The sequence below is a fragment of the Coregonus clupeaformis genome, chromosome 3, assembly GCF_020615455.1.
Source record: "Coregonus clupeaformis isolate EN_2021a chromosome 3, ASM2061545v1, whole genome shotgun sequence".
NCBI classification, from domain to species: domain Eukaryota; kingdom Metazoa; phylum Chordata; class Actinopteri; order Salmoniformes; family Salmonidae; genus Coregonus; species Coregonus clupeaformis.
In genome coordinates this window covers 13883373-13900624 of record NC_059194.1, presented here as the reverse complement: position 1 = coordinate 13900624, position 17252 = coordinate 13883373, and the positions used below count along the sequence as shown (strand labels likewise).

At 44.8% G+C, this 17252-nt stretch overlaps 1 protein-coding gene across 4 annotated transcripts in view; it reads left to right on the top strand.

Moving 5' to 3' along the window:
- The window catches only part of LOC121540806 (ecto-NOX disulfide-thiol exchanger 2), a 284655-nt gene extending 268441 nt beyond the window's left edge, over nucleotides 1-16214 (top strand). For 2 of the 4 annotated variants that reach the window (XM_041849916.2, XM_041849924.2), the window contains 7 exons: nucleotides 2656-2858; nucleotides 4624-4764; nucleotides 7806-7862; nucleotides 8130-8186; nucleotides 8707-8815; nucleotides 10941-11026; nucleotides 15532-16213. In XM_041849916.2, coding sequence (XP_041705850.1) covers nucleotides 2656-2858; nucleotides 4624-4764; nucleotides 7806-7862; nucleotides 8130-8186; nucleotides 8707-8815; nucleotides 10941-11026; nucleotides 15532-15663 — 785 coding nt within the window. In that variant the 3' untranslated portion in view covers nucleotides 15664-16213. Of the gene's footprint in view, nucleotides 1-2655; nucleotides 2859-4623; nucleotides 4765-7805; nucleotides 7863-8129; nucleotides 8187-8706; nucleotides 8816-10940; nucleotides 11027-15531 lie in introns of all 4 variants that reach the window. The other 2 variants (XM_041849931.2, XM_041849939.2) reach the window with 2 other exon arrangements.
- The last annotated feature ends 1038 nt before the right edge of the window (nucleotides 16215-17252 follow it).

Below are 17252 nucleotides of genomic sequence, written 5' to 3'. Positions count from 1 at the left end.
AATGGGTTGGTGCTTCTCTATTGATGCAGTGCAGAGTGGGAATGGGTTGGTACTTCTCCATTGATACAGTGCAGAGTGGGAATGGGTTGGTGCTTCTCTATTGATGCAGTGCAGAGTGGGAATGGGTTGGTGCTTCTCCATTGATACAGTGCAGAGTGGGAATGGGTTGGTGCTTCTCCATTGATGCAGTGCAGAGTGGGAATGGGTTGGTGCTTCTCCATTGATACAGTGCAGAATGGCAATGGGTTGGTGCTTCTCCATTGATACAGTGCAGAGTGGGAATGGGTTGGTGCTTCTCCATGGATACAGTGCAGAGTGGGAATGGGTTGGTGCTTCTCCATGGATACAGTGCAGAGTGGGAATGGGTTGGTACTTCTCCATTGATACAGTGCAGAGTGGGAATGGGTTGGTGCTTCTGCATTGATGCAGTGCAGAGTGGGAATGGGTTGGTGCTTAAGTCGCTCTGGATAAGAGCGTCTGCTAAATGACTTAAATGTAAATGTGCTTCTCTCCTGTCAGCAGCCCTGTGCTGAGGTGCTGGGGGTCGATACTAAAGCCTGTCACGTTGTGGAAGGGGAATCGGTCGGCTACCCCAGACAGCAACTTGATGAGGCTCCCTGATCAATACACACCTCACCCAAAACCTCCTCGCCTGCAGGCAGCTGGAGTCCCTGTGTTGAGTTACACACACACACACACGTCTGTGTGTCTGCGTATCTGCCTGTGTGTGTGTGTGCTCATTTAGGGCTGTTCTGGGCACCACTGAAGTGCCATTAGGGTCGTCTTTACACAGAACATCCTGTTTATGTCTGCTGAGCCAACAGAGCTACTGATGTAAAACACATTGAAACAGACCATCATATTCACCTGGACATTCAGATGACCCTCTGCTTCTCTCTAAAGCAGTTAGAGAGAGAAGGGAATGGAAGCAACGAGAGCGGGGCTAACTGCTACAATCAAGTCTCCTCTTCAAGTGCTTTTGAGTTGTTGTGATCTCTGCCGGTTATGACCGCCTCTCTAATTTATATGCAGATATATGCAAATGTTTTCATCAGCCTACCAGGTTTTGATTTCCACCTCTTTTCCTGTGCGACCTTGCTTATTAGAAAACACTAACAATCATTGTCAGAGGCTGTCACAATGTTGGAAGGGAACGCTGTGGAGAAGGGCACAGGATGTGGTGGGGGGACAGGTGTTGATGTGACACCCCTTCATATTTACAGTAACAGTCTCAGTTCACACCTGCTAGGGCTCCCTGTAACCCAGGAGCACTGGGGGAGGGGCTTGTTTACACCTCCTCCAATCCTGTTTAAGAAGCCTTGTCTCTGTGCTCTCAATCATAGACAGGTGGTCTGTTTAACCTATCGGCCGGCTTGAAGAGGAACACCTGTATTCTGGGTTGGTGCTTCTCCATTGATGCAGTGCAGAGTGGGAATGGGTTGGTACTTCTCCATTGATACAGTGCAGAGTGGGAATGGGTTGGTGCTTCTCCATTGATACAGTGCAGAGTGGGAATGGGTTGGTGCTTCTCCATTGATACAGTGCAGAGTGGGAATGGGTTGGTACTTCTGCATTGATACAGTGCAGAGTGGGAATGGGTTGGTGCTTCTGCATTGATACAGTGCAGAGTGGGAATGGGTTGGTGCTTCTCCATTGATACAGTGCAGAGTGGGAATGGGTTGGTGCTTCTGCATTGATGCAGAGTGGGAATGGGTTGGTGCTTAAGTCGCTCTGGATAAGAGCGTCTGCTAAATGTGCTGAGGTGCTGGGGGTCGATACTAAAGCCTGTCACGTTGTGGAAGGGGAATCAGTCGGCTACCCCAGACAGCAACTTGATGAGGCTCCCTGATCAATACACACCTCACCCAAAACCTCCTCGCCTGCTGGCTCACACACACACACACACACACACACACACACACACACACACACACACACACCACAGCAGGTCGATGACTCAGAGGTCTCTCTCTCGGCTCAAACAGACAGATAATGCCGGATTCAAAGCAGGCAGCTGGAGTCCCTGTGTTGAGTTACACACACACACACACACACACACACACACACCTATGCTGGGCCTCCGTCACACACTCACTCTCAGGTCTTATCTTCGCAGCTCAGCCACTCAAACACACCCTCTCATTACATCACACACATCCCACTCCGACAGCTGTAGAGAACAGACTCTCCTATCAAAGGAACAGGGGATGAGTAGTTCTCATCACACTGTCTCTCCTGTCTGTTCAATAGGACAGGTTAGGATTTCATGAGTAATTCTCATCACATTCTCTCCTGTCTGTTCAATAGGGCAGGTTAGGATTTCATGAGTAGTTCTCATCACATTCTCTCCTGTCTGTTCAATAGGAAAGGTTAGGATTTCAAGAGTAATTCTCATCACATTCTCTCCTGTCTGTTCAATAGGGCAGGTTAGGATTTCAAAGCCTCCAGTATAGTTACAGTATGTCCTCAGATCATCAGTACAGACATTTGAAGGCTGTCTGTACAGGACAATGTTATGATAGTTGTCTCTCCTGTGTGTGTGTGTGTGTGTGTGTGTGTGTGTGTGTGTGTGTGTGTGTGTGTGTGTGTGTGTGTGTGTGTGTGTGTGTGTGTGTGTGTGTGTGTGTGTGTGTGTGTGTGTGTGTGTGTGTGTAGGCCCTGTGGCCCAGGTGGAGGCCCTAAAGGAAGAGAATGACTCTCTGCGCTGTCAGCTGGATGCCTACAGGAACGAGGTGGAGCTACTGAAGCAGGAGCAGGGCAAGAACCAAGAACACACACCTCCACAACACAGTGAAGAGGACACCATCAGGCAGCAACAACTAACCTTTCTACAACAGGCACTACAGGGAATGCAGAAGGTACTACTTCTACCACACATACACAGTGGAGTTAACTTCTTGCAGCAGGTCCTACTTTGGATTTATTTTAAGCAATTTCACAGGAATCTTTAACTTCCTGGTTCCATACAGATATTAAACCCCTGCAGATTCTGGCTGGTGAGACTCATAATCCATTGGTTTGGCTTCTTGGGGTGACTGGTCGTTTTGTGGAAAAGGGACTTTTAATAGAGGTGGATAGAGAACTGCCCTCCCAATCACACACACACATACGCACGCGCACACACACACACACACACACACACACACACACACACACACAACACTGAGAAAGAGGGAGAGCGAGGGACAGGGCGAGAGAGAGGGACAGGGAGATAGAGAGGGATAGGGAGAGAGAGATGCAAGGTGAAAACGAGAGCAGCAGAGGGGTGCACTCTGAGAGTACGATGGATAGAGACGGTCATGCTCATATGAATAGACAGATGGTAATTACTTTTCTAACAAACAAGTTTGAACATTTCCATGAAAATATTAAATGAATGGATTAAAAGACACAAATCAGATGCTTCTTATTGCTCTGTGCTAAATTGCGGGCTCTGGCGTATTACCATAAAATGTTGTCAGCAGGTGACTTGAGTCTGCCCAGGTTCTGCGAATTTCTTCCACTTGTGAGTCATGTAATAATACGTGCGTATTTCAGCCTAAACCCAACTGAGACTGTGATGGTTTTTTTATAAGATTAAATGGATAAGGAGAAAGGACTTTTCAGCTTCTACATGGTTCTGACCTGGAGAAGCAGAGACACTACATAGAGAAGCTATGAGCTAAAAGTTCCTTACTCAATGGTAAATCCTGAAACATAAGGAGGATTAGCACCACTGGCTAACTTGGTTTCCTCTATGGAGCTGATGCATAAAGGGTTAATTACTAGCAAGCGCCATATGCCTATTGTAAGCAAGCATCTGTGGCTATAACTGTGTTTTCTTTGTCTTAAGGGTTAGGTAGCATTTATGGTTATCTGTGTTATTTACAAAGCATGCTCATCTGTTTTTTTGTGTTTTGTTGGTGTAATTTTAGCAGGCCAAAAATATTTTGGCTGGTAAAAAATCTGATTTTTTAAAATCTACCTGCCACAGTGGCTGGTGGACAAAATAATTAATTGTATACCCTGCCTCTCTGTAGCAGACGCTTAAGGGTTAGTTAGCATCTGTGGCTAACTGCCATGTCTGTGGCAGAACCTAAGCGTTAGTTAGCATTTGGGGATATCTGTCTTCTCTCTAAAGATTTGTTAAAATCTGTAGTTTCCTCCCGAGTGGCGCAGCGGTCTAAGGCACTGCATCGCAGTCACTACAGACCCGGTTTCGATCACAGGCTGTGTCGCAGCAATTGGCCCAGCGTCATCCGGGTTAGGGGAGGGTTTGGCCGACTGTAACTACCAATTGGATATCACGAAATTGGTGAGAAAAAGGGGTAAAAAGTAGTAGTTAACTTAGCCTCTGTATCAGAAGCTTCAAAGGATACAGTTGCACAGTTGCTAATTAGCATTAGCATAATGACTGGAAGTCTGCTAACAGATACCATAGACTTTCAGTCATTGTGCTAATGCTAGTTAACATTGGCTTGTGAAACTACCTCTAACTTTTTTCATTCTTGTCATAAAAATGGTATCCACGAGTTCATCTGACTCTGGGTAAGTAGATAAAGGGCCTCATTGCCAATATCCTGAAGTATCCCTTTAAAGGTTAGTTAGCATATGTGGCTCAAAGTATGTCCTCTGTGTTTGCAGCAACTGCTGAAGATGTGTGAAGAAATGAAACAGAGGGAGGCGGAGCTGGAGAAGAGTGTGGAGGACAAACAGCAGCTTGAGAGCCAAGTACAGAGTCTCAAGGAAGGACTGGAGAGTCTGAAGAAAACACGCACACCACAGGTCAGTAACACAGACACACAACACACACACCACAGGTCAGTCACACACACACACACACACCACAGGTCAGTAACACAGACACACAACACACACACCACAGGTCAGTAACACAGACACACAACACACACACCACAGGTCAGTAACACAGACACACAACACATGCCCTTCACAGGCCCTAACACACACTGTCATAGTGCAAGCTTTAAAGAACACTTGACAGTTTGGCTCATTTGAAAGGCGCCTGTGGTTTGAAATGGAATTACCATATGGTAGACTTGAATTACAATTTATTTTGTTTCATTCCACAATGGTATTACATTTCTTCAATATCTTAACTCACAGTGGTAAAGAAGTGTCCCCACTAGACATTGATTTCAAACAGTTAATTTAGAATTCCATAGAGAGAGGGGTCGAATAGAATGATGTATATAGAGAGAGACGGGTCATCTTAGTAGTATGCCATACAGAGCATTCGGAAAGTATTCAGACAAGGGGTCTGAATACTTTCCGAATGCACTGTATATAGAGAAAGACTGCTCAATCATCTTTACATCAAACTAGCCTCTTCAAACTATCTACTAGATTCACCACCACTTTCTGACTAACTTCTTTACACTAAACCAGCCTCTGTAAACTGAAACAGCATACTACATTTACCAAGTATCACAATACTGTTTATGGCGCTGTGCCACTGCACAGGCTAAAACATCTTCATACTAGCCATATAAAGAGAACTGCCAAAATAAAGGAAACACTTGAGTAAATGAGGGATACGAAGTATATTGAAAGCAGGTGCTTCCACACAGGTGTGGTTTTCTGAGTTAATTAAGCAATTAACATCCCATCATGCTTAGGAACATGTATAAAAAAAAGTGTGTGTGTGTCACCAGATCTCAACCCAATTGAACACTTATGGGAGATTCTGGAGGAGCCCCTGAGATGGTGTTTTCCACCACCATCAACAAAACCCCAAATGATGGAATTTCTCGTGGAAGATTGGTGTCACATCCCTCCAATAGAGTTCCAGACACTTGTAGAATCTGGATAAGAGCGTCTGCTAAATGACTTAAATGTAAATGTAAACTAAGGCGCATTGAAGCTGTTCTGGCGGCCCGTGGTGGGACAACGCCCTATTAAGACACTTTATGTTGGTGTTTCCTTTATTTTGGCAGTTACCTGTATATAGATAGCCTACGTGCTTGAAGGTGCACTTTACATTAGTTGTATATCTTTAGCAGCTAAAATCTATATTGTCCCCTATAGAGCTGTAATCAGGGCATAAAATTAACTTTTTGGTCCACCAGCCACTGTGGCAGGTAGATTAAAAAATATTTTTTGCAATTCATTTAGCAGCTATTAATCAAAACCGCTACTGCAGCATTTATATTACTATAAATGTGATAATACTTGACTATTTTTATTCACAAATGCGAGTGAAATGCTCGCACTGTGGAGCCCTGACCACCCACCAACTTGGCTGGTGAAATATACATCTTATCCACCAATGCCACAATCTACCCGTGTGTGTTAATGTTAGGCCCTGGCTGTAATAAAGCCAGTGTTAATGCTTGTGTTGCTCATGGGATAACGTTGGCTGAGCAGGATTCCAGGGGGAGGGTTGACAAGAGCATGAGCTTCCTGTTCAATCAGCTATTTAGTCAGATAAAGAGAATACTGATATGAGAGAGTCAAATGGTGCGTGCTCCATATTTGATTGCATGTTTTCCGATCTAGACAAATGTTCTCTTCTCTGCCTCCCGTCGGCGCTTGGCTAGTTGTTTCACTGACTTTGGTGAATTAGTCATTCTAGACCTGGTGGCTGGGTAATATATATTAATTAAAATCATAGAAAGTGACAGAGTTGTCAATATCTGGTTTAATGGTGATGCCATAGATTAGAATGCCACTAGGTGATCCATGGGAAATATATAGAGATGATCCCCTTCCAGTGATCCATGGGTAATATGGTAATTAAAGCATGTTTACACACAGAGATGAACCCCTTCCAGTGATTCATGGGTAATATGGTAATTAAAGCATGCATACATGCATACATTAACCCCTTCCAATGATCCATGGGTAATATGGTAATTAAAGCATGTATACACACAGAGATGGCTCACTGGAGACTCATTAACAGAAGATAGAAGTCTATTTGAGGAAGGCGTTACTCTCTAGATTTGTGGCCATTGTGGAATGATAGTGTGTGTTGCCAACTTGTTAACCCCAGAGCCCAATTCACTGTCCAAGTTGTCACCAAGCATTATGTATTCTAGCTTTTTCGGTTACTGTACCACCAACTGAATTTTGCTCTGCCCGGAGTACCCCTGGAGGACCCCCTCATGTGCATTTTACCAGTAAGCCTATGGTCTCATGAGTCCTCTCAAGTACCCCCTGTGGATAGGCCAAGTACCCCTAGGACCCCTGGTTGGGAACCACTGTTCTAGAGCAGGTCGTTCTATTAACAGGCAATCTCATCACCAGAAGAATACACTCTATTCTCTGTGTCCCTTCATCTAGAACCACTGAATCGGGCTTCATTACATTGACATTTACGTCATTTAGCAGACGCTCTTATCCAGAGCGACTTACAATCTAGGACCACTGAATCAGGCTTCATCTAGGACCACGGAATCAGGCTTCATCTAGGACCACTGAATGAGGCTTCATCTAGGACCACTGAATCAGGCTGTCTTAACCATTTTAATAGAAAACGGAGATAGACACCACTCACTGTGTGAATACCAGTCGTGAACAGAAGACATTTTGACATCCAGTTATGTTTGGTTCTTACTCATGGAAAGAACACAGATTAATATGTACTGTATGTCTCTGCTCTATCTAATCTGATCTGATTCTATATCTTTTTGCACATTACAACATACCCCCTCAGACTATTCAGGGATTGTATATGTGATGTTGACCTCTCCCTTACAGTTTTTTATAGTGGTCTTACCTAAGGAGAAAGTGTGTATGTATGTTTGCATGAGTGTGACATGTTTGTCAGTGACGGCTTTTCTCATTTTTATAATTGACTCTAGCTGGAGACATCACCGCGAGATGACAGAGGGAGCGAGGAGAGTGCTGATCAAGTCAATGTAAGTGGAAAATAGATTTGACCCTCTCCATCCCTCTCTCTCCCCCTCTGTTCCCCATCTCCCTTTCTCTGTTCCTCCCTTTCTCTCATCTCCCAGATACATGACAGATCACCTAGTCGGCTCAGAGATTCGAACCAGCAACCTTCCGGTTACTGTCCCAATGCTCTTAACCGCTAGGCTACTTTCCGCCCCACACGCATGTGTGTTTAAATAAGAATGTGAATATTAGACAGTGACGGCTTTTCTCATTTTTATGATTGACTCTAGCTGGAGACATCACCGCGAGATGACAGAGGGAGCGAGGAGAGTGCTGATCAAGTCAATGTAAGTGGAAAAGAGATATGACCCTCTCCATCCCTCTCTCTCCCCCTCTATTCCCTGTCTCTGTTTCTCTGTTCCTCACTTTCTCTCCTCTTCCAGTGACATGACAGATCATTACAGACCAATCCAGTGCAGGATGACTTTATTTGTCGCAGGATAAATCAACCCGACACAACTGGATTAGGAAATCAAGCAGTGCCCACACACACTCTCTCACACCACACACCTCAGTCACACAGACACAAACACACATACCTGACCCTCCCTCCTCCAGCCTGTCAGAAGCCCACAGCAAACAACAGCTTCATCATTAGCATCGCTAACACTCTCTCTCTCTTCTCTGGTAGAACTATTGCTGTGGTCTCCACTCTGAAATATCTCCTGCCTTTGTCTCCCCTCTCTTCTTCCATCTATCTGATGTCAAAGTGGTGCGTTATCGGGGCTGCTATGCACTGATTGCTTGTGTGTGTGGGCAGGCGGGCGTCATCTACCAGTCTAAGTGTTTTCTCCTCTTGTCCTGTAGGAGGCGACAGCGTTAGAAGTGGTTTCCTGCAGTCAGGAGAAGGAGAGTCTGCCCCCAGAGAAGATTCCCTCCAGTCCTGTTTACTCTGAGAGAGAGGCCTTGCTAGTTGGTACGTTCACTTAAAATTACTATAACCTAACTTCCAACATTATTTTAATGTTATATTAACCTAACTATAGAGGAGAAGATCCAGTCCAGTCCACTCTGAGAGAGAGAGAGAGAGAGGCCCAGCTAGTCGGTACATTCACCTAACATGACTATAACGTTACTAGGCCTATAACATTAGTATAACGTTATGTTACCCTAACATTAGTATACAGGAGAAGATTCCCCCAAGTCTTGTCAACTCTGAGGGAGAAGCCCTGCTTGTTGTTACGTTCAGACATTACTGTAACATTACTACAACCTTACAACAACATTCGTACCTACAGAGGAGAACCTTCCCCTAGCGCTGTCCACTCTGGCAGAGAGGCTCTGCTTGTTGGTACATTTTTTGCTAATTAAACAGGTTATTTTTAGAGAAACTTTCATCATCCTCAATCATCAAGCAGGTTATTTGTGGAAAGTCTGGTTTTCCTCCCCAGTTTATTACCAGTTCTCTGGGCTGGTTCACACGTTTTAATTGGCTGGTTGACTGAGGCCTTCAGCACCTCTACTGTTTCTAATCACCACAGCCTTCTGGCACATTCTCCATTTCAGTGGAGGGTACTTTACACAGGGAATGGTTGGTCCTGGATCAAATAGATTTTATGAAAGTGATGTCTTGTGGAGTTACAAGGGAAAGGAATTGTGGAGTTACATTTAGGCCTATGCCAGATGGCAGGATACACACTACTGTCTGTTAGTGGGAGTTACGTGTCCTGTCCCACGGTGGTGTCATGCCAGAATGATCATAGGATTGGCTCAGAGGTAGTTATGTAGCCAATGGGGCGCTCCGCTCCCTCCCTCCATGCCGGCCCACTCTGACTGCTCAGCATAGACGGCTGCTGAGGATTCTGGGTCGTTCTCTCTGTCAAAATCACTTTACATGACGTTATGTCTGAAGATGAATTGAAGGGAGCACCACAGGGAAAAGGGACATTGGCTACAAAGTGAACTCATGAAGAAAGTAAGGTCTGCATCCTACATTTACATTTTAGTAATTTAGCAGACGTTCTTATCCAGAGCGACTTACAGTTTAGTGAGTGCATACATTTTCATACTGGCCCCCCGTGGGAAACGAACCCACAACCCTGGCGTTGCAAGCGCCATGCTCTACCAACTGAGCTACACGGGGCCACGTGTCTTCAACTGCTTTATCCCCCTCTAGAGCAGGGATTCCAACCTAGGGGTCACAATATGTATAAACCAATCTATAACGATGCTTAATGCTAGAAACAAGCAGTAAAATGCCTGAGGAAGACGCGACTCTGATGCATATGGGGATATAAATTGGACTTTGCTTTTTCCTCCAGTGTCTCATCTGGTTTATCAGTGTGTGTGTGTGTGTGTGTTTTCTGAGCTGGCTCCTCAGTGGACTATAAGATGTTATTACACAAGGGTTCAGGATTCTAAGTAGTGGATGATCTGATCAATGAGTTGATAGCAGATGTTATTGTTGGAATTCATGCTGGTGGTGTGTGCGCACATGCATGTGAAGCCCCATGGTGCTCTGATCAGAGAAGCTTTCATGTAGAAAGCACATGCATGTGAAGCCCCATGGTGCTCTGATCAGAGAAGCTTTAATGTAGAAAGCACATGCATGTGAAGCCCCATGGTGCTCTGATCAGAGAAGCTTTCATGTAGAAAGCACATGCATGTGAAGCCCCATGGTGCTCTGATCAGAGAAGCTTTAATGTAGAAAGCACATGCATGTGAAGCCCCATGGTGCTCTGATCAGAGAAGCTTTAATGTAGAAAGCAGCGTCAAAGTCCTCGTTAAACACTTCTCTTAATCTGGACGGTTCAAACACAAGAGTCTTCCACAGAGCTGGGAGTGCTTTGGGGAAGACGGACACACTTGAAGTCCAGACACATTTAATCAGTCAGACAACATGAGTTGACTAGTGGTCTGTTGAATGTGAGGTTCTCGTTGGCTTTCATTTTGAGCAGATGGGTAAATCAACAGTCAGACGGAATTTAGGTGTTTGTACATATGATTGTAGGGTTGTAGTTATAGAGTATTAAACTACATGTTAATATGGTATGCCAGTTTGATTGACAGCTGTATTGATGTCCCTGTTTGTCCTTCCTCAGGGATCATCTCTACGTTCCTCCATGTCCACCCGTTTGGAGCCAGCATCGAGTACATCTGCTCTTATCTACAGCAGCTGGACTCCAAGGTACTGCTGGCACACTGTAACAGCTTTGACTTGAGGTTATTCTTTGTTAGGGTTGCCAGGTAGGTCGTGCCTACCAGAGAAAATATTGATTTCTCCTTTTTGTTTGTGAGGGAATGAGTCCGGTCTGGTCTGTCAAGTCTACACCAATACAAAAGACTCATGTAAAAGTCAGTATAGAAATACACTTTAAAAGATTGGAAATAACTTCAAAATGTTATTTTGCGTTGGTTGTATTACCAAAATAAATGATCAGACACATAACGTCACAACACAATGATCTCTGGTTCCTCAAGTCCTGTACCTCGGGCCTAAAAAGAGTCCAGCTCAGTAAATGAGTTCAAGTGACCTTAGTCACGCAATGTTTGTCAGTTTTTTTTATTTTTTTTATTTTACCTTTATTTAACTAGGCAAGTCAGTTAAGAACAAATTCTTATTTACAATGACGGCCTACACCGGCCAAACCCGGACGACACTGGGCCAATTGTACGCCGCCCTATGGGACTCCCAATCACGGCCGGTTGTGATACAGCCTGGAATCGAACCAGGGGGTCTGTAGTAACGCCTCAAGCACTGAGATGCAGTGCCTTAGACCGCTGCGCCACTCGGGAGTTCATAAAGTGTAGCTTAACCCAAGTCTCAATCATACAATTAAAATCTCTAACTCTTTTACCCCACAACAATATCAGAACATCCTCACTAGTCTTCACCAACAACTGAACATATAACCTAACACGGTGTAAATCACGCTAAAACAAATGAAATTCCAGTTGGAAAAAGTTGTAGTCAGGCAGTCAGTCAATCCAATCCATCAACAGATCTCCAGCTGAGAGGTCACAGAGAACAGCGGAGACCAACTGAGATGTGTTGTCCAAAGGAAGAAATTAGTGGATCTGATCCTGGTTCATCTTGAGACACGGCTACAAAGCACACAATAGAACAAAACAAACGGAGTAAAGGAGCTTCGGAAACGAGGGTTCAACACTTCCTCATTCGCAACACCGTCGCAACCCTTTTTTTGCGCAGCTGATGCTGGTGCAGGCAGCTTCCCCCTAATGCAATTTGAATCATCCCCTTGTGACAGCAGAGCCCCATCGTGCAGCAAGGGTTTCCTCATGCAGCCAGGTCCTTCACATCTAATTTGATCCCACTGGTGCAGGCAGGGCCCTCATGATGCTGAGGCTCGGGTTAGAGTTGGGGTTAATGAAAAGACAAGCCCCACTCCCTCCACTCGGTGTAGCTACCATAGACATGAATAAAGGATATATCTCTGTATCTCCCATAGCTACAGTACTATAGACATGATTATAGGATATCTCTCTGTAACTCCCATAGCTACAGTACTATAGACATGAGTATAGGATATCTCTCTGTATCTCCCATAGCTACAGTCCTATAGACATGAATAAAGGATATCTCTCTGTATCTCCCATAGCTACAGTACTATAGACATGATTATAGGATATCTCTCTGTATCTCCCAAAGCTACAGTACTATTGACATGAATATAGGATATCTCTCTGTATCTCCTATAGCTACAGTACTATAGACATGAATATAGGATATCTCTCTGTATCTCCCATAGCTACAATACTATAGACATGCATAAGGATATCTCTGTATCTCCCAGTGCTCTTGAGGAAGTGTCTGAGTGTGATATCCCTGGACACTGAGACCTGTTACATCTGGTTCCTTCCTGTCTCTCCCTGACGGAGCAGAGCGGTTTAATTTATTCTGACACTTCGCTATAACACCCGTCTCCTCAGGGGCCTTTCTGGGTTCTCAGCTCTCCTCTGCTCTCGACTGTCAGATTGATTCTGTTCTTTTCTCTCATCCACATATGACCACTACGCTCACTGCCACCTCCGCAAGGAGGCCTTCAGATATACTATATGGCCACTCTCACTGCCACCTCCGCAAGGAGGCCTTCAGATATACTATATGGCCACTCTCACTGCCACCTCCGCAAGGAGGCCTTCAGATATACTATATGGCCACTCTCACTGCCACCTCCGCAAGGAGGCTCAGATATACTATATGGCCACTCTCACTGCCACCTCCGCAAGAGGCCTTCAGATATACTATATGGCCACTCTCACTGCCACCTCCGCAAGGAGGCCTTCAGATATACTATATGGCCACTCTCACTGCCACCTCCGCAAGGAGGCCTCTAGATATACTATATGGCCACTCTCACTGCCACCTCCGCAAGGAGGCCTTCAGATATACTATATGGCCACTCTCACTGCCACCTCCGCAAGGAGGCCTTCAGATATACTATATGGCCACTCTCACTGCCACCTCCGCAAGGAGGCCTTCAGATATACTATATGGCCACTCTCACTGCCACCTCCGCAAGGAGGCCTTCAGATATACTATATGGCCACTCTCACTGCCACCTCCGCAAGGAGGCCTTCAGATATACTATATGGCCACTCTCACCTCCGCAAGGAGGCCTTCAGATATACTATATGGCCACTCTCACTGCCACCTCCGCAAGGAGGCCTTCAGATATACTATATGGCCACTCTCACTGCCACCTCCGCAAGGAGGCCTTCAGATATACTATATGGCCACTCTCACTGCCACCTCCGCAAGGAGGCCTTCAGATATACTATATGGCCACTCTCACTGCCACCTCCGCAAGGAGGCCTTCAGATATACTATATGGCCACTCTCACTGCCACCTCCGCAAGGAGGCCTTCAGATATACTATATGGCCACTCTCACTGCCACCTCCGCAAGGAGGCCTTCAGATATACTATATGGCCACTCTCACCTCCGCAAGGAGGCCTTCAGATATACTATATGGCCACTCTCACTGCCACCTCCGCAAGGAGGCCTTCAGATATACTATATGGCCACTCTCACTGCCACCTCCGCAAGGAGGCCTTCAGATATACTATATGGCCACTCTCACTGCCACCTCCGCAAGGAGGCCTTCAGATATACTATATGGCCACTCTCACTGCCACCTCCATGATGAGGCCCTCAGACATGACTCCTCTGACTGCCACCTCCATGAGGAGGAGGCCCTCTTACAGTGAGGGAAAAAAGTATTTGATCCCCTGCTGATTTTGTTTGCCCACTGACAAAGAAATGATCAGTCTATAATTTTAATGGTAGGTTTATTTGAACAGTGAGAGACAGAATAACAACAAAAAAATCAAGAAAAACCCACCGTCAAACATGGAGATGGAAACATTATGCTTTGGGGGTGTTTTTCTGCTAAGGGGACAGGACAACTTCACCGCATCAAAGGGACGATGGACAGCGCCATGTACTGTCAAATCTTGGGTGAGAACCTCCTTCCCTCAGCCAGGGCATTGAAAATGGGTTGTGGATGGGTTTTCCAGCATGACAATGACCCAAAACACACGACCAAGGCAACAAAGGAGTGGCTCAAGAAGAAGCACATTAAGGTCCTGGAGTGGCCTAGCCAGTCTCCAGACCTTAATCCCATAGAAAATCTGTGGAAGGAGCTGAAGGTTCGAGTTGCCAAGCGTCAGGCTCGAAACCTTAATGACTTGGAGAAGATCTGCAAAGAGGAGTGGGACAAAATCCCTCCTGAGATGTGTGCAAACCTGATGGCCAACTACAAGAAACGTCTGACCTCTGTGATTGCCAACAAGGGTTTTGCCACCAAGTACTAAGTCATGTTTTGCAGAGGGGTCAAATACTTATTTCCCTCATTAAAATGCAAATCAATTTATAACATTTTTGACATGTGTTTTTCTGGATTTTTTTGTTGTTATTCTGTCTCTCACTGTTCAAATAAACCTACCATTAAAATTATAGACTGATCATGTCTTTGTCAGTGGGCAAACGTACAAAATCAGCAGGGGATCAAATACTTTTTTCCCTCACTGTATATATTGTTTGACCACTCTCACCTCCAGCTCATTAAAACCTCTCTGCACTCATCAACAAACTGACTCATTCCTTTTCTCTCTGTTTGGGTTTTCCATTAAGGTCTGAGGGTGTGTTTGTTCCCACGCTGCCTCTCTGTAACACCACACAACAAGTCCACAGAGCTTTGTCAACAGTCCTGGCTGGATTCTCCACTAACAACATTACTCTCTACTTATCTACTGTGTCCATGATTCACTACTACATTGTTAATGATGATACACCATTGACATCTTCATGATAGTGTTTAATACATTCTGACAGGGTTTTACCCATCTGGTTCTTACAAGTGTTTTTTCTCTGTATAAAATGATACAGTGCTTCCTGCTGTCATTGGTTTGTGTAATGTCACCTTTTTAAAGTTATGTTATATGCTAATGTGATGCTATTGCGTATGTAGGTGTGGTTTGTGGTGAGTATTGTGTTGGTGTAGGTGTTTGTCACTCAGATCAGTTCTTCTGAGATGTGGGGCTCTTTGAGTCTGTAGGAGTGTTTATCAAATCTGTGTGTTACGTTTGTATTGTGATTGTATCTGTGGGTGTGTGTCAGTGTATGTATAAAATCTGTGTATTTACATTAAGTGTGTGTGTGTGTTTCAGATAAACACCGGACAGGTGGGGGCTCTACTGGGTCGGCTGCCCTGTACCTTCAGACAGGAGCTGACAGGGGTGGGCGCCAGCCTGGAGAAACGCTGGAAGTTCTGTGGTTTCGAGGGCATCAAGACCACATAGAGCATTACAGAGACACGGATGACATCACAGGGACACAGAAGAAACAGCATTTAGATCTCACAGTCCTATGAGGATATTGTTTTATGGGGACCGGCACTGGTCCCTTGGCTGTTGCTAACCAGTCCCTGTGAGGGTTAACTGATCTTGATTTAGTCAGTTCTTAAGTGCTAGTTATAATGTAAACAGTTTGCTGGTCCCTGTCACAAATAAGGTTGAGAAACACTGGCATAGAACTCTGACTGTATTATGAGGACACAGAAGTAACAACATAGAACTCAGACTGTACTTCACATGGGCAGGCCGGACCGTTCTCAGAACCTCTAATTGGTTAACTCTGCTGTCACTCAACCAGGACTAATACCCAGGGAGGTTATCAGGGTCTGCTGAACATTTTCAACCTCCAACCCCTCTGGCCTCTCACTCTCTTTTCTTTCCTTGTTTGTACAATTCTGAGTAAAAATGGATATATTTCTTCATTTTCTGTAAAGGCTGTTAAAGGGATACTTCTGGATTTTGGCAATGAAGCCCTTGATCTACTTCCCCAGAGTCAGATGAACTTGTGGATATCATTTTCATGTCTCTGCGTGCAGTTTGAAGGAAGTTGCTAACTAGCATTAGTATGGGTATAGTATGGGTATCAAACTGCACGCAGAGACATAAAAATGGTATCCACAAGTTCATCTGACTCTGGGGAAGTAGATAAAGGGTTTCATTGCCAAAATCCAGAAGTATCCCTATAACAGTTGCATAGATTGATTTGTTTTCCTACTCTGTAAATGCTTGGATGATATTTTTAAATAAAAAATCAAAGCAATCTGAAGAATTGAGAATAGAGTTGTATTGAAAAGTTATTCTCGCTGGCACTTAGGTAGGCTGATTGTATGTGATGTGTGTAGATGCTGTATGTAGCATGAGTGGGAGGAAACTGCTAATCCAGTCAAGGATGGTCCCCAGCAACATGAGGAACCTTCAGCCTGCCAGGCGGCGGACATGAAGCCTCTGATAGGTACACACACATTCTCTCACTATCTCTCTCGCTCGCTCTCTCTCTCTTACACACACTGCTCCTTACACACACTGCTCCTGCCAGCCATGCCTGGAGAGATGACTGAGACCATTAGTGACTGGAGGCCACCTTTTGTGATGCTGGTTTTGGTCTCTTAGCGCTGCCCAAGGCCTGTCATTAAACCTTACCTAAGGCCATTTAAAACCATCAAAATCACATTATTACAGTGGGGGAAAAAAGTATTTAGTCAGCCACCAATTGTGCAAGTTCTCCCACTTAAAAAGATGAGAGAGGCCTGTAATTTTCATCATAGGTACACGTCAACTATGACAGACAAAATGAGAAGAAACAAATCCAGAAAATCACATTGTAGGATTTTTTATGAATTTATTTGCAAATTATGGTGGAAATAAGTATTTGGTCAATAACTAAAGTTTCTCAATACTTTGTTATATACCCTTTGTTGGCAATGACACAGGTCAAACGTTTTCTGTAAGTCTTCACAAGGTTTTCACACACTGTTGCTGGTATTTTGGCCCATTCCTCCATGCAGATCTCCTCTAGAGCAGTGATGTTTTGGGGC